General features: G+C 41.1%; 1 protein-coding gene across 3 annotated transcripts; it reads left to right on the forward strand.

Moving 5' to 3' along the window:
• The first annotated feature begins 23 nt into the window (after window positions 1–23).
• On the forward strand, window positions 24–16,027 carry plekhm2 (pleckstrin homology and RUN domain containing M2). 3 transcript variants are annotated; one of them, XM_086214340.1, is made up of 20 exons: window positions 26–740; window positions 2,738–2,844; window positions 3,136–3,245; window positions 4,329–4,428; window positions 4,587–4,674; window positions 4,767–4,941; window positions 5,517–5,576; window positions 7,473–7,749; window positions 7,828–8,625; window positions 8,708–8,777; window positions 9,413–9,503; window positions 9,837–9,901; window positions 10,092–10,180; window positions 10,385–10,517; window positions 10,817–11,007; window positions 11,521–11,586; window positions 11,728–11,887; window positions 12,256–12,435; window positions 12,657–12,773; window positions 12,912–16,027. In XM_086214340.1, exons 1-20 carry the CDS (start codon window positions 681–683, stop codon window positions 13,047–13,049), a joined length of 3,075 nt encoding a protein of 1,024 aa, XP_086070466.1. In that variant the 5' UTR covers window positions 26–680; the 3' UTR covers window positions 13,050–16,027. The 3 variants fall into 3 exon arrangements, 2 of the variants coding, with proteins under 2 accessions (XP_086070466.1, XP_086070467.1); XR_015117919.1 differs by lacking the exon at window positions 12,912–16,027 and having other exon boundaries at window positions 24–740; window positions 12,227–12,435; window positions 12,657–12,772; XM_086214341.1 differs by lacking the exon at window positions 5,517–5,576 and having other exon boundaries at window positions 27–740.
• The last annotated feature ends 1,825 nt before the right edge of the window (window positions 16,028–17,852 follow it).

The raw sequence follows: 17,852 nt of genomic DNA on the forward strand, positions 1-17,852 counted from the left end.
GGTATATACAGTATAATCATATGCTATCAAATTATGCGGAAACATATGGAACCCCTTCATTAAATTTGCATGGTGGATGAGGTTTGTGGCAGAAAGTTGTTTGACGCTTGAGATGTTTTAACCACTGAAAACCAGCAGTTGTAGTTTTATCACCACATATTTGGCGAAGTCTGGTGCTGCTTCACGCACCGAGAATGTTAATTTGGAGGTTAGCGATGACGTAATCCACCGACGCTGAAGTTGAATTCAGTCAGAGCGGTTAGTAGCGCAAAAAGTAAAGCTAGCCGTGTGTGACCGACAAGCCATGTAGGTAAATGCGGTCACCGAATACGCTTGTTAGTTAATAATAGCCACAAGTGGGGTTAAACCGTAAGTATGGTTCACAAAATAGCAGCTGAAAGTTGTCAATGGTATGACTCTTAAACTTGCTAGCTGTACCCCCCCGTCTTCTTCAGAAAGACAAGAAGCTAATTCGAGGCGAAGCGGACAGTATTAGCAAGCCGTGTCTGCTGACAGAGGTTTATACCGCTTGTCAAATCAGGTTCAATATGTCTGTAGTTTATCAGTAGTACTTGAGTTGGGTGTGTGTAGCCAAAGCTGTAGCTAGCTAAGGCGGTGCTTTAGCAACACAAGGGCTTCTGGAGTCAGCTGACTGTCTGCTACGAGCCAACAAACAAGGGATGGATCAAATCAAAGTAAAGGACCGCATATTGGAAAACATCTCCCTGTCAGTTAAGAAGGTGAGAGCCGATCGTTTGATCAGCACACGCAAACATCGACACGCATATTTTCACTAACTTGAAGTATTATGTGAGATTATCTATTGTCTGCCGAAGGAGGGCAACTTACAAGTCGGTGGAACCCCATCAGCTTGCTGTCTTACCGGGGCCTTGCCCTTTATTCAATGAAATGAGTTTTAAACTGATCATTCTTAATTCATTGGCATGTTTATCGGCCACCAGCTGTCAGGAAGTAGTTGGAGCATGGAGCACAATAATGGCACCAAGCCCCAGCGTTGCTCACTGCGGCATGTGTTGTAAACACAACACCAAGGCGGCTGCATATTTGAAACACAAGGGTTACATATTTGCTACTGATTTCCGACTAATTTATATTAAAAAAAAAAATTTGCCTATCTTATGGAACAATCTTCTGACAACCAAACTTCCGTTGGCTTTTCATCAGTCCTTCATACCGAATCAGATTATTAGAACGCCCTTTCCCTCACTCATCTTACTTCCTGAAATCATATATCTAAAAGATATTAAGTCCTTTTTTTTTTGCTTTTAATGTTCTGACAGCAGTGTGAAAGTCTGTGTAAAGGTATGCTTCCATAAAGGTGTACAGTGTTTACCCCCTGCAAACATTGCTTAGTCATGTGGAGCCAGTCACAGGACATGAAAGATCCCTCTTTAGGATCCTCAAACATTGTCCAACCTACATTTCTGTTGTTTTTCAGTAGGAACCCCAAAGAAACACAAAGCACATCTGATATTGTGCTTTGATCATTCACTAGCCTCGACTTTGGGGAATGCACTCTGTAATGCAATCCTGTACTACACTTGTGCCGTCACTTTCGCTTTCACAAGTGTATATTTTTCAGTTTTTGTTAACACAGTGAAAAGGTTGATAATTTTATTGCCTACAGAGGTTGTAGTCGGTGAAATCCTGGTTTTCCCTCTTTATGTATGCAAAAATGTTGCTTTTTGTCGCTTTATTGCTACAAATGTAGCAATAAAGCGAGGGATTCCCATCCTATAAGGTACTTAGACCGTGATGATATAGAAGAAAAGTAAAAGTTACCCTTAAAAGTATAGTTGGCTGTGAATGTCAGTACATAATTGGATTTGAAATGAAACAAGAACCTATAGAGTTAAATTGCAAGCATTTGTTTTTAATTACATTAGAAATTACCCCAGAGATTTAAAAACACATGATTTGTGCTGCTTTCAGTACGGGTTTAGGAGATCAAAACACAAAGAAATGAAAAAATTGAAATAAAACTTAAAAAATTAATTCATGCAATACCCTTCATCCAGTTTTAAGTATTTGTTTAACTAGTCTGCAACTGGCAAACCAGCTTTACATGCTTTCACTTTTTTGCCGTCATTCTGGTCATCAAAAACATTCCACTGTTTTGCACTAAATTCCTCGGTTGCTTTGACTCATACGTTGTTCTGTAGGTTCATTGTTCTTTCTGCCGCATTTAACCAAACTTGAGGGATTTTGTATAAAAGGGCTGGGACATTAACAGTCGTACTCATTGTTCAAATTCCAGTCCAGTGTGCAAGTCAGGATCCAACTTAATTAAATGATGACATATTTCAATTTCAAAAGTTTAATTAATATAGTCAGTCTTTATAATCAGGTTCGAAACTCATTACAGCTTCTAATGAACTCCACTTCATGCATGCATGGCTTGTTAACATTAAGCAGTTTTAATAAAAGCTGGGTTTGCATGCTGATAGGACCTCATGTTGTGGGTGGCAAATAGAATAGATGGCAAATAGAAAATTATAAGCAAAGTCATAAACTCCAGCTGGTTCCAGGTATATGCAGCATAGCTTCTAAAAACTCACCCTTACAGCATACCTAAGCCACCCACCATGATCAGTACAGTCTTTAACAAAGTAGATATAAAAATGAATATATGTAGGATCTGTCCTTAAAATTAAAATACATTTTTGTAACCTCAAAATGAATTATGTATTTAAATATGTCGTCTTTCCCTCTACAGTTGCAGAGTTACTTTGCAGCCTGTGAAGATGAGACGCCAGCCATCCGAAATCATGACCGTGTCCTCCAGCGGCTCTGTGAACACCTTGACCATGCCCTGCTTTATGGGTGAGAGGCTCACTGGAAGTTGAATTTGAGAAATGTGTAAATGCACATTGAAATGTTATGAATCTACTAAAGGGGAAAAGTGCATACTTCAAAAATGAATGTGATGTAACTTGTAACCTGATGTAAGTCTCGTTTTTGGGCCCTTTTGACAGTTTGTTACTCAAGCAACAAATAGTTGACCTACAGTTGTGGGTTCTGCACTGAATATTACTGTTGAACCATACAAAGATTGTTCTGGTACTGTCTCTTTTTATACTTCATGCATGAAGATATTTTTGTTTTGCATCGTAGGTTGCAAGACATCTCCTCAGGCTACTGGGTGCTGGTTCTTCACTTCACCAGGAGAGAGGCTGTTCGCCAGATAGACGAGCTTCAACACATAGCAACCAACCTTGGTCGAAGTGAGCTATGGTTCTCTCTCCCCTTCAGTCAGGCATGCATGTGTACACGTCTCTGGAAGTACCATTCATAATTCAATGAGCTATATATGCAGAGACATAGCTCCTGTGTTTACGACTCTTCATAATGGTCTCTTTGTTTTTTTTCAGTAGCACTTTACATAACAGCTTGATAATAACATTGTAATATTGGGGTAATTGGCAGGTATTAGATGAGTAATAACAAGTAATAAATACTGTGTAATTACCCAAGTAAGGTGAAAGCTTGCATCAGCAATAGACATTTCTAGGTAATATTCAACTGAAATTCTTTGATATGTTAAATAGCAGCAGAAATTCAAGAATAATAATGGGAAATCATATTTAAAGATAGTAGTGAACCAAAAGGATAATAATAGTAACCTGCTAAAGGTAAAATGGTTATATTAGTGTGATGCCTATGGTAATATGTTTGCATTAATGAGGTAGTAACCTGATAATAGTGAGGTAATATTGATGTTGTTTTACCAGTGTAACAGAATTATGCCTGCTTAATCCTGTAATTGATTAATGTCTATCACTCATCTTCTACCAGCTTATTACAAAGCTTTGATGTAAAGTTCCATAGTTTCCTTTTGAGTGAAATGGTCTATCTATCCTCCGGAACCAGTTTGGAACATAATGAGATAAAATGCAGTTCAACGCGTGGAAGAGAGGAAGAAGTGGCAGTTGGTGTTTGGCCATATGCTCGTACTTATTGCTCAGATTTCCTGCGAGTATTTCACAAAACAGGGCCGTGACAAAAATGCAGTTAAACCGTCCAGAGTGGCTGTTGGTACTGAAAATAATATCCGTTCTTAAGTCATGAAATGAAGTGTGTGTGTGTGTGTGTGTGTGTGTGTGTGTGTGTGTGTGTGTGTGTGTGTGTGTGTGTGTGTGTGTGTGTGTGTGTGTAGATATGCACTCTGGTCAGCTTAGATATGGTATTGTCACTGTTTTTGTTTTTGTTTTTTTGTTCATGTGGAGGCTTCAAGCCCAGACATCCTTCATCCAACACCACTGGATTACATTTACAATCACCCAGCCTTATACTACTGTTCTCCGTAGGTCGGGCATGGCTGTACCTGGCGTTGAGTGAGAGCTCACTGGAGAGCTACCTGCGCCTCTTCCAAGAGAATCAAGGATTGCTACAGAAGTATTATTTCAAGTAAGTCATTCAGGAATATCACATTAATCACTGCTCCTCTCTCACACAGATTGGATGAAGGACACATTGATCGTGTCGCAACTGAGTGCTGTTCATGTAAATTGGAGGTCACTCACATGAAGCCAACTGATGTTATTACTTATACTTCTTAATTCTAGGAATGCTTTGGTCTGCAGTCACGACCACCTCACACTCTTTCTCACACTGGTGTCAGGCCTGGAGTTCATTCGCTTTGATCTGGAGCTGGTCTGCATATATTTCATTCCCAGTATCAATACAAAGGTTTGGTACCTCATTAGCTAGTACTCCTAACATCCCTGCTGTTCCTGCTGATTTAGGATGCACCCTATCTGGACGTGGCTCCCTACATGCCAGAATACTACAAACCACAGAACCTGCTGGACTTTGAGGAAAGGCTGCCCAGTTCAGACAGTTTGTCACTGCACTCCTTCACCTCCCTTACCTCCACCAACCTGGAGTGGGATGACAGTGCTATTGCCCCCTCAAGTGAAGGTTAGTTACTCAGGTTCTTATTTTAATCATCATGATTTTAATATGTATTTTATGACCGACAGCTTTATGACCATCAAGTATGAAATATATCACTTCTATCTGTGTCTGTGTTTTGAAATGGCTCAAATCTGGGCAGTAGTTAAGAAGTAACTTAATAACTGAGTGGTAAACAGGAAATTGCATCTATTTTGGGGGTTTCTAATATAATCTGGCCCTGCTGGATTGCACACCGATATGCTATGTTGATGTAAACCTGATGGCATGTTGAAACAGAGGCAGGATTGATTCTAACAGGCACTTGGGACTCACAGATACCAATGTGCCCTTTATCAAATGGATCACTGCCTGCAAATGCTGAGGGGTACAGAGTGTTTTCATTGCAGCGATCCGTGAATGTTTTCCCCATCAGTCACTTCCCCATTTTTAGTTCTCACTGGTCCATTTTTTTCATTGATTCTGTTCCATATACCATATGTCATGTTATTGTTTTGTTTCAGTGCCATTATGTCTACCTCCTCTCCACTTTCTCCATTCCATCTCTCTCTAATGTTGAATGTTATCCCTCCTTTTTTTAGATTATGATTTCGGTGACATCTTCCCCGTGTTGCAGTCATTGCCAAGTGCAGACTGGGAAGGTGGGAAATTGGTCAACCACTCCCTTCCCTGCCCTTGTATCTGTCCCTCCTTCCTTCCCTCCCTATTTGGCATGGTTATCCAACAGTTTGTGCTTATTGCATGCTGGGTGCTTTAGACAGTAAATTGAGATGTTAACATGCAAAATAAGCTAATTTCTCAAAGATTCTGCTGATAGTATATTAAACTAGACACAATCAGAGCCAGCCTTATATTTTTAAGGGGAAAGGGATTCAGATAGAAGTCATGTGGGTTTCATCATATGACTCTAGACTTGGTTAGGTATACTTTACCCTACATTCACACCAACAACAGACACAGAAAGGGAAGAGAGAAAAAATGACCAACTGCCCTTCAATTTTAGAAGGCCTATGAAATAACCTCTATGGGCAACGGTGAACATGTTCTGGCTTCTTGAGTATCTGGGTCAAAACTTCCTTTTTTGTCTGCTGTTTATAATTGGTTAGCCACTTGAGATGCGACAAATTTCAGCAAGACAAGCAATAGTTGCACAAAAAAGAGCAAATAATATAGTGAAACATTTTACTGATGACACTAACATCACCTCATTGCTCCTGCCAGTGAAGTTTCTATGGTACTTGCAAAGAAAAGGGCTTATCTTACTGCAAGCCTTCCTTTGCCCCACCCTTAGAGCTTGACACTACCACATGTTGCAGGAGTATTTTTTTGATTTGATAAATGTATTATTCCGTTAGCAATGATGTAATAAAAGGTATAATAAAGTACAATAATTGGACTGGTAAGTTTGGGTCACTCTGGGCTTCTGGTGGGCACATGGACCTGTTATCTGTTGTTGTCTGCATGTGTTACTCATGAGGAAATGACCCGAAGACTCACACGGCAATATTGTTTATCGCAGCAGGAGAAATACTGATGCAGCTGCTGATACTCACCTTGTCCAGTCTGTCTCCAGTGCAACGCATTGTATCCATCCGGTGTCCTACTCTTCTTCTTCTTCATGTGTGATTTGTGGCACTGGCCTAGATTCAGTGAAACTGTAGTGTGTGCAGATGTTCCTTTTCCTTTGTTTCCCTTCAGCACAGCATCAACTATTTATCTGATTAATTTCACGGTCTAAAAGTAAATGTTCCTTCTGACTGACTGAATGTAATAGTTGTTAGTTATTATAGTTGGTAAAAGCAAATGAAGAGGACAGAATAGTTTGTATATGCTTTCATCAGGACTGATACACTAAGGTTATTTGTAGTCACAAATATAATGCTCTGTAGTTCATCTCAAACAGCTGGATGTAAGTGTTTAGTGACTTAGGTCATAATTTTGCCAATGCACTAATTTTGAAACTTAAAAATAGAAAACAGTGTACCCACATAACAAAAGTCAATGCTCTTAACTACAGATGTGGTGCTGGATCCAGGCCTGTGTCACTGCACAGAAAGCTGCTGCCTGTGTACCTACTTAATGTCCTCTGTATTGCATTTTGCGCCTCTCTGACCCTGCTGATGAACTACAAAGAACAATACAGCCCCTAACATTTATTCGCGTGCCATGCTGATGAAGAAATACACAAAGTTTTTGTGAAATTGTCTCAATGGCTAGCTTTCAATACGTGAAGGAAACAGGCAAGAATCCTTCAGAATGTAAGGAAGTATCTGTTACCAGTCGATAATCATCTCGATTCCTGTTCAAGGATGTGGAGGATGTACATACTGTACAACTATGATTCAGCCTAGCTACAATGAGATCCAAAAATCATGCTAATCTTTACCTTCACAATGACTTTAATACAATTTTAAGTTTACCTTTTGTCACTCAACTCACCTCTGAGACAGTTACACAATTTAACTGTATTTCTATGACTAAAGAAAATGGGTTTGCCTTGTGATTTCGTGGTAATTTGGTCTCACATTTCATGGTAGAGGGTGATCTGACTGATCAGGCCAGCTGCCCACGATCCAACGGCTCTGACCCCCAGACGGTCATCAGCGATGCAGTGGTCATGTCTACCGGTACTGTCAAGGTGAAGGTAGGAGCTCACCTTTCTCCACACAGCCCCACATCCAGACACAACCCCTTCAATGAGGACTCGGACACCAACACCTCAGCTAACGTCACGCCAGTTCATGTGCCCAGCCACAACAGTGCTGCCACCACTGGAGATGATACCGAGACCAACAATGATTTAGAAGTAATAAGGTATGGCAGGGACAGATTTAACTGCTGGGTCACATGTTGTTCATACAAAAACCACGGCTCATCACTCTGTTTTCCCAGGATGGCAAGACGGAGGAAACCAGCCAAAAAGCGACGTGGGAAGGGCTCCACAGATTCCAGCAGTAGCATCCATAACTCTTTATCATCAGAGCACATGGAAATGGACAGTAGCCTCTATAACTCAGAGGATATAGATTCACTAAACTGCACTGTAATTCAGCTTAATAGCGACGGAGAATTGAGGAGAAGCAGAGCAGCAACCAAGTCTGTGGAAGAAGGAGATGAGGATGGGTTAGAGGGCCTCTTACGGCTTCCTGAGATGACGGACACCTCCATGAATAGTGTTGGCCAACCCCTCCGTGATGTCATGGACAGGCTCAATGGGACTTTGGATAAGGAGGAGGGTTGGGATCACTCCATGGAAGAGGAAGAGAAAGATGCTGGAGTCTGTGACCATGGTCCTGAGCCTCCCGCACAGCAGCCCTTTCGAAAGGATTCAGGCGGTGAGCCACCTGACCCATCTCCAGGAGAAATCTCTGATTCCTCTGTGGCCACAAGCCCCAGCCTCCTGCAGGCCTCTCCTGCGGCTGAAGACATGTGCTGCTTTACCCCTATCAGTCCAGATCTTGCTCCAACAGGTAGTGGCCACCATGACTCTACAGAGCATGGCCAGTCGCCGGCTCTTTCAGGTGGCCATGAAGATGAAGGAGAGGCAAAAGCACCAGCAGGACAGGAAGCCGACATGAAGAAGGGGGAGGAAGACGCAAACAATGACAAGAACGAAGTACCTTCTAAAGAGGCAGAACTGCAAGAGGAGAAGCTTATTCCCTCAGATATTTCTCATCCTGCTGAGTTCAAGTAAGGAGTTACTACAAAATTTGTCTTTTATTTATTTATCTCCTTATATTGGATCTAATGTGTTTCACCATTTGTATTTTAGGGTGGACAACAATCACTTGCTTCTTCTCATGATCCATGTATTCAGAGAGAATGAGGAGCAGCTCTTCAGGGTAAAAAATCTGATCATTTGTTTCAGATATTTCAGAGGAAATGTAACTGTACATTCAGAAATATTTGTTTTATGGCTCATCTATCTGTGAAATGTATAATCTGATGATCAAGCACAGAACAAGGTAAAGTTCTGTTGTGCAGTATGAAACTTTAAGCGACCTGTGGTGAAAATCATTTTAGGTTAGTCCTCTCTTGGATGGTTTTGAGGCTAGGAGGAAGCATGTTTGGCTCACACTCTACTTTGAGGAAGTGCTTTGGAGATGGTTGTTCCTCGGGAGGTTGTATCTCGAGGATTGCTTGTTACAAACCCCAAACCACTACAATATTTGGTTGTTATGTGTTAAGTTACAATAGGAAAATGCAGCTTTGTTACAATTTTCCATTAGCATTCTTTTTTATAAAAAAAACTCAGTCTACATGGAATTACAACATAGCAGCCACTCTCAGATTTTAGTTAGACAGTCTTTTCAATCATGAGTCTATAAAGTCCTTTACCATGCTATGCTCCTTCCAGCACACTAAAACGCATTTTGCCATGATACAACACTCTGTTCTCTGTCCTATAGAAACCCTCACTCGTGAATAGGGAAGTTAAATGAAAGAAGGTTACACGCTCACACAGTTGTGCTTTCAGATGGTGAGGATGAGTACAGGCCATATGGAAGGGGACCTGCAGCCCCTTTACCTGCTGCTGACTGACTGTTACATCTACCTGCTCAGGAAAGGTCAGTGGTTGAATACACAACTCAGCATGCATCCAGTTAATGATGTTGGAAGGTTTGGAACAGGCTTATACTGGTTGCACATGTCACTTTTTAAAAATTTTTTGCTCTGGAGGGGGAAAAAATAGCATTGATTGCTCAATTTGATTAGGATTTAGCGAATAAATCCCACTGGATCCCACTGTACAATAAATTTCTGCGAACATGAAATCACCACTTAGCCAAATTTGTCATAATATCCGTACCTTTGTTTCCATCCTTCATCGGTCACTCACAGGATTTGCTACATAGGCTTGGAAACTATGATAATCCAGTACAGATTACTTTTGTTCACAGGTGCAGCAGAGAAGCCTTATACAGTAGAAGATGCTGTTTCCTACAATGAGCTGGACTATCTATCAGTAAGCACTGCAGGGGTTCGCCGTTCCTTGCTGTTATTTTATTCTTCAGTTTCATTTCAATCTAATACCTCTAACCTAAAGGAATTTTAATGTTAATCCTTTGTGATCCAATTATAGTTAATCAATTTTATGGATGATGTAGATAAAATTTTGTTTCTAGAATTACTTTGTAATACCTTTTTCCCGGTAGGTGGGCCTTGACCAACAGACAGTGACATTAGTTTGCACCAACAGACGAAGAAAATTCCTGTTGGACACAGCTGATGCCTCTTTGACCTGGTGAGGGTGTGCTTGTATCTCTGCCAGTGGCACTATTAGAAGCAAAGCACATACATCTTTCCTTTACTCTGTTTAACCCTAGCAACCAATAAAAATGACCAAAACAGTCCATTTCGAGACCATTTCTCTTGATATTTCAGAACTTCTAAAATTGCACTTTATTCTCTGTCCTGACTTTATCAGTTCCTCCTTATTTGCTTTCAGCTGGTTCCTGTCCGTTCTCAAGTCAGCCATGGTGAAGGGTTGCTGTGAGCCTCCATATCCCTCCATCCTGACTGATGCCACCATGGAAAAACTTGCTCTTACTAAGTTTGTCTCCCAAGAGTCTCACTGTGAGGTAAAGCCATGTTAACCTTCACATGATGTGCCTCTAAGTATTGCATTGCTCTAGATCACATCATATTGAACCGTTGGCCGCTTGAAATATATCTGGTGCACTGTAATGTTGCACTAGAGTGGTCCAGCTTCGGGTAACGTTGTTAGGATTCTCTCTGACCAATCAGTGGTCTGTAGGCAAGCTGCAGTGAGAACACAGCTTTGAGGATTCTGTCTAGCTTCCCTATTTCATTGTCCTGACCTTTGATTGAGCTGCTGTCAAACCAGTGTATTAAACCAGTACTTCCTGTGTGTGTCAAGGTTTCTGAAGTTTCTATCCAATTGTATTCACTGGTCCACTGGGAGGATCCTATGGACATGGCTTTGTCACCCCAGGGTGGGCCACCAAGCTCTAAGTTGCCCTCCAGCACAAAGGAGGGGTTAGTGCAGTACCGGGCTGGAACCAGCTACCTGGGCAAAGAACTGTGGAAAAGCTGCTACCTCGTCCTCAGGTAGGGGCGGAGTTTGCCATTTGTGTCACTCCCTCTATGCTTGTGATATGTTCCTTTAACTATATATTTTCAGGGTTCCATTCATTTGACATCAAAACATTTCTATTTTAATTTACCCCACAAAATCTAAATGATTTCCCTTCCCATTGTAATATTTATTGATTTGAAGAATTTCTCCAAAAATAATATGCCAAACATATTGGAAGTGATATTTACTAATGGCTTTTTACTGCCAGATACGCAGATAGTCAAATATCAAATCTTACAAATGTATTAAAGAACTTTTAACTTGACTGTCTTTAGCATGAACAGACAAAGCCTCATTTGCTGATAGCTAGATGGCAGTCAACAAAGCATCTGCTGGACAATGCCAGTGTATAGTGTATAATTAAAAGCAGCCCTGTTTTAAAATCAACAAATGCAGTATTTATTTTTGGGCTGTTTAAGAAAATTTGCATTATTTTTTAAAGACACCTTTGGTTCAACTCCTCTGCTTGTCCTGCTTCTTTGCAGCAATGGGATTCTGTACCTCTATGCAGAAAGAACTGATGTGACACCTCTGCAGTCAGTCACTATGGGGTAAGGTTCAACGGGGGGTCAGATGGTTAACCTGTGGCACCCTCAGTGTTCAAAAACACAGTAAAGTTTATCAGCTGAATCCTGGCAGAATGCAGTAGTGATCTAATATCACTGTCTTTGTGTCCTTGTATCTCATGTCAGTGGGGAGTATTGTGGAGGCTGCCGTCGCTCTAACAGCACAGAGCGTCCACATGCCTTTCAAGTCATCCTGACAGAGCGCCCTCCACTGGAGCTCAGTGCCAGCAATGAACAAGAGATGGCCGACTGGATGCAGCTGCTCTGCCAGTCAGTCTCTAAAGGGGTGAGCAATGAATCGAACATACTCACAGATAGTTTCGCTTAATATTTCTTATTCATTTTCAATAATGCATGTACAAAATCTTAATAGACACAGGGAGGCAATATGGGGTTTGGCATAATGTGCAAATATTCGCACATAAGACTCAGTCCTTGAAGTAGAAGAGGACTAAGATATCTCCTCCAAACCCATAAGTATTGAATTTACAGGCTGTCATTCTGGACATCTTTTTTTTAGAAATCTAAATTTTACTATTTTCAACTGTATTGAGATGTTTTCTCCTGGGAAGAAGGCATGCCATTTTACCATTTAATCATTAATTGATTTTTTTTTTTTTCTAAGAGATTAAACCGTAACCACCTCACCTCCAGGTCATCCCCCAGGGTGTGGCCCCCACCCCATGTATCCCATGTTGCCTGGTCGTGACTGACAGGAAGCTGCTCACCTGCCATCAGGACTGTCAGACCAGTTTCTTCCGTTCATTGGGCAGTGCTGACATCTGTGATGTCACCGCTGTCAGCTTGAAAGCTAACAGGGAATACTGCGTCATTGTGAGTATTTACAAGTTTGTAGTAGAAGTAGACTTTTTTATGTGCGTGTAACACACTCCCTACACAGTTTTAATGATATAGAAGTGCAATGAATTTGATATGATTTCATGACATTTTACGAAAAGCGCTTTTGCTGTGGACAAGTAGATGATATTTAATGCTAATTTTAAGTGGAGCCTCCGCTGAGCCTTTCCCCACCATCACTCGGTTATTGTGTGTAGGAGTTTGCAGCAGATCGTGCCCAGTTCCTCCCTTCATGGGTCTTGTACTTCAGTGGGTGTGAAGAGAGAGATCGACTGCTGGAGGTGTTGGACCACACATGGAAAGCTATTTTCCAGGTAGGAGGAGACACTGATGTCACCAGAGGTTGAAGAATAAAATGTTATCACTTTATAACTACAGGATTTACTGTATATCAGCCACTGACTGTAGCCAGTAGCTGATTCATTCCTCCTGTGTTTCACCCCTGTACGCAGGTCGACCTTCCCCACAAAGAAATGTCTGATCCATCAGTGCAGAAGCGTTGTAGTGAGGCCCTGGCCCTGATGAAGAGCGCCTGGCAGCGAGCAGACAGTCTGGCCAGAGGCAGAGCCCAACGTGAACCCTGGTGCTGACACGTGCACACACACCTGATGTAGGAGAAGCTTGCTGTCATAGGTCCAGGACAGATGGACTTTACTGTAGAGTCTGTTCCATGCTGAGAGACTCAGATGAACCAATCAGATTCTTGGAATGTTTCTGTCAAAGAAACAGCTGCAGAAGTAGCCAATCAATTGACTCATCAGATCCCAGCCATGAAACAGTCAGACGTCCTCGCCTGAAATTAGATGATTGAATCTCCACCAGAGAGCTGCAGCAGGTTTCATAGAGTCACTGGTTAACATCCAGTTTCCCTATGGCTAATTGCCTGGTTTCTGTTGGATTTAAGGAAGCTTTAATGTCATAGGATGGGAATTCCTCTTCTTTCTTTCTTTGACAAAATCAACGTGAAGCCGTTGTTGTAAGAGGAGCACTGACGGTGACATGTCCTCCTCTAACCCTTGACCTTGAAATGTACACAGGATGGAAAATGAAAGTATATTTAGCTTATTGAAGACGAAAAATGAGGGGGATGTTAAGCTAGAGAAGCATCGTTACCAGCAGCTTCCCTGCACGCTGAGATAATCAATGAATCTTTGAGGAAATTCCATGTGTGGTCTTCCAACAGTCTATAGGTCAGAGTAAGCCATACAGGGAGGCGGGGAGCAGCAGTTTGTGAGGTGGGAAAGTTCACCCTTGCCTTGCACAAAAACTAAAAAACAACAACTTATTGTTAACAGTAGATCACTCGTTGCTTACTAACAGTTACATGATGTTCTATTGATTGTGGTACAGATGAAGTGTAAACGTCCAGTATCCATGCAGAGTGACTGATGGGTGGGTGCCTGAGTCCTATTATTACACTGAAGAATCTAGGCTGGTTCTGTTTTGAGTGAGTTACGAGGGTCAGTAGGACGTTTATCTGTTTATTTCATGCTTGCACTGTTACATGACATGATCATGCCTGTTCCGTCTATCTGAGATCTCGCTTTACTGACGTAATTGCTGACACTCAGATAGAACTTCAATCAGGAAATGCAACAACTTGCCTTTTTCCTCCTCTGTTGAAACTCGCAGAGGCTTCCATGCAGACTTGCACATTGTTTTTGCTGGTTAGTCTCCTCTTTTTTTGGGTACCAGTTGAGTTTTGCTGTTTAAAACCATGTGTGCTGTTTTCTTTCTTTCTTTCTTTTTAAATAGTGGGAGAAATTGTTACAAAATTATTCAGTTTCGTAACATCTTCTTGGTATTGACTAGAGTGTCTACAGAAGAGTACGTTCCCTTTAGTGTGAATGAGTTTGGAAGAAAAATGGTCAGTTAATAAAGAGGGCTACCAGTTGCTTTGGTCCCTCCATTTTATTTTGCACCAGTGGTTTGTGGTGCCAAACTGAGCTGTGCAGCAAGTTGCCCACTCCATTTCATCAATGCACCCCATTAGTCATCCTAGAGGGATTCGGGACCTTGTTTGAGGTTCACAAAATCCTTAAATAGCCTTTTATCTTAGTGTAACACCTAATCAGCTGATAGATTTTTAATAGCCTGTAATACTTTTAAAAATATAAAAGCTTTACTTCAAGAAAGAACAGCATTTAGAATTGGAAATCAAATCTTTGTCAGTCTTGCTACGATCAGGAGAGGGATGCATGTGTGTCAGACATTAATGCTGATTAGACTGCTGCTGCGCTCTCTGTGAGGCCAATGTAAGTGTGAGGTTTCAATGTTGCTTTTGCGACAGGCTTAACTGAATTGGATGAAATGTCTGATTCTTTCACTAAATGAAGCACTGTTTTTCCTTTTAATATCTGCCTTACACTGCACTTTGTGGCTGACTTAAACAATCTTCAGCGTTCATGTTGGGAGACCTGTAGAGCTGCACCTGTAACCTCAGTACTATCAGAAGACAGTGAAGTGTTGAAGTAGTAGTTGGTGTTTTATACAGAAACTGAATTGGCACCAGTATCAAGAAAGTGAACAAATACTCAGTCTCACATATACTGTATGTCTCTGTGTATGTCGTACAAATGTATGTCTCCTTCGGTGACACTATTACTCTCACATCAGCATTAATCAGTGCTTTAAACCTTTTCAAGTGCCACTTGGTCTCACTCATCTTCTGCAAAGAAATCTAATCTCAGGTGAAAAAGGTACTCCACATCCAAAACCTTAAGACTCACCGGTTTGTCTTTTAATTGCTGCTGTTTTGTCTGATTTTTTTTTTTAACAACCTTTTTTTGTATGGAGGTCTTTTGCACACTTGGAGGAGGCTACACGAGTTTTTGGAGGTTGTTAAGTGTCCTGCAAAATAAAAATAAAAAAAACTTTGTTTGAAAAGTGCTCACAAACACTGGGTGATGCCCCTCATCAGGATTCTGTAAGTTGGCCAATCAGAAGAAAGTGGGCTTTTTAGGAAGGGGGGGGGGCCTTAAAGTTATCAGTTTGAAGATGGACTGAGGAGCTGTGTGAAGGGCCAGTAAAAGGTGTGTATGTATATGTATGTATGTATATATATATGTATATATATATTATATATATATCATGTGCATCATTTAAAATGACCCCAGAATAAAAGCATAGAGCTGTAATTGCCCATAATGGGCCCCCCTTAAAGAACGAGAGCACAGTTGCAATAGTTGGACTTAACTTGAATTGTTTGTTGAGAGTCATTCGGCCCCTGAAGTGTATATAAAGAACAGGTCAGTCTATGTGAGCATTGTTTTGGATGTGGGACATTGCTGGCCAATGATGGATGACGTCATCTTCTCAGTGATTGGTTGTAAAAATGCGCTTTTTGATTTTGTCGATAAACCTATACTGCATGTAACATTTGTAATATGGGTATCTGTTTTATTAAATTGTAAATAGAGTATTAATCACATAATGTAAAACGTATGCTCACACGGAAAAATGTGCATGTCCAGAAGGTTTTATACTGTTCATAATGGTCATGAAGATATACGGAAACCCTTGTGAGTCGGATGACGTAACTGAATAAGTTGAAATAAAATGGCTCCAGTGATAATTTATGTTTTTACCAGTGTCTGGCTTTTGTTAGCACAATAATCGCTTATGATTCGCCAAACACCTCCTTGAGTTTCCTGACAGTTAAAGCCTGACAGTTCTCTCCTGGGCCACATTTAAGCCACAGAGAGTGTAGAACCCCATGTTACAACCTAAAATACAAATCACACCATGATACGATCAAATATCTGTAGTTCTGTGTGCATTTTCACAGAGCGAAGTGGTAACAGTATTATGGCAATGCTGCAATTCTTCACTTTCACCACTAGAGGCCAGGAGAAGTTAGTTATAAACCTTGTTTAAACTCCAAACGGTTCATCAGTGTTTACAGTAGGACACATTGTGTTTATAATGACAACTTTAATCTGAGTCTCCTTTGAAATTCTCCCTGTTTACGCTCAAATGTCTTTAATGCACTTTAGTTGTGGGGGTCTTGCATGGTTTGGGCTTCACTTCGTTCCCATTAAGAGGAATCATATTGGTAATTGCTATTAGAGTACAGTGATACAGGCTGGTTCCTCTGGTCTCAGATCAGTTGACTAAGGCAGCAGAGAATGTCACACATTTAAGAATCGATGTGAAATATTTGAAAAAAAATAAGGGATCCACATCGGCTTAAAGGTTTCTGACTTACGTGATGTTAAGAATTCGAATGATTTCTGATTGATGATGTCAATTTGCAACACAGCAGATCAGTTCATGTTCACATCTTCTCATATTGATATTTGAGTAGTTGCCATGGAAACAGGAGTTCTCTCTCTCTCTCTCTAGTCCTGAGTAGATATTGTCTTGCACAGAAATGTCATTTGGGTGTAGTTTTGTGGTTGCCATAGTGTCAATGGCCCATAAACTTTCCTCTGTCTCCATTGTTTTTGCGCAGTGACACAGCTGGATCAATGACGATAATTGGAAAGTGTTTTCTTTTTTTTTCTTTTTTTTTTTGAAGGAGAGTCACCAATGCCTCCACAAACTGAGAGGAAGCGCTCTGATTTTCATCCCAGTTAGCCTGAAAAATAGTGAAGGAACAATAAATTCAACAGTTTTGATCATGAGACTTCGTCATCATGCCATCCCGGGAGCTGCACGAACGGAAGTAAAACGTAAGCCCGGAGTCCTGCTTGACATTAACAAACCGAAGGGACACACACACACACACACCTCCACCCAGTCCCTAATCTGCTGGTTGCTGGCATCGTTGCAAAGGAGCTCACCGAGCTGCTGCCTCATCTCCTCGTCACTGATGACCTTCTGACTGCACGCTTTGACTCTGGCTCTCCCTCCGTCAACTGCGCTTTCCAAAAAAAAAAAAAGAAGATCAAAGCAGCTTGTAATTACTCAATAACTCACCGTCTGCTCTCTTTACTAAACGTGAAACACACAGAATCGCTTCCACCTTGTAAACTAACAAAACTAAATACAAACAGAGAAAACCCAAACATTATACTCCATACAGCCTGTTGACCTGAAATACAAGACCTCAGTCTTTGACTGGTCTGAAAGAGTCACGCCCTCACGTTCCATCCCGGTCTGTCCTGGTGTCTATGACACACCCACTTAGCCTATGGCACATAAAGGGAGGATGTTGCAGACAAAGGGAAAACTGTTTCAGCATTGATCCTTAACATCAAAATCCCAGACAATTCAAATGTAAGGAGATAACAAATGTGTCGTGGGTTTCCAATCATTACCACATAAGAGCACTGAGGGTGCTGGTGCTGGTATGTCTTCATTCTGTTGGCACGTTGTCATTCACTTGTCATGGACTTACATTCAAATCGTTATTAAAACACTTTAATGAATATGTTGTGGAGCAGAAAGAA

This window comes from Aulostomus chinensis, chromosome 9, assembly GCF_037954235.1.
Source record: "Aulostomus chinensis isolate RoL2024-O1b breed Wild chromosome 9, RoL_Achi_v1.0, whole genome shotgun sequence".
NCBI classification, from domain to species: domain Eukaryota; kingdom Metazoa; phylum Chordata; class Actinopteri; order Syngnathiformes; family Aulostomidae; genus Aulostomus; species Aulostomus chinensis.

Bases quoted from the DNA above. Each gene is read 5' to 3' on its own strand.
- plekhm2 (XM_086214340.1), top strand. From the start codon at position 681: ATGGATCAAATCAAAGTAAAGGACCGCATATTGGAAAACATCTCCCTG. The intron at 741-2,737 runs GTGAGAGCCGAT...TTCCCTCTACAG, and splicing joins TCTCCCTGTCAGTTAAGAAG to TTGCAGAGTTACTTTGCAGC. The intron at 11,888-12,255 runs GTGAGCAATGAA...CCTCACCTCCAG, and splicing joins GCCAGTCAGTCTCTAAAGGG to GTCATCCCCCAGGGTGTGGC.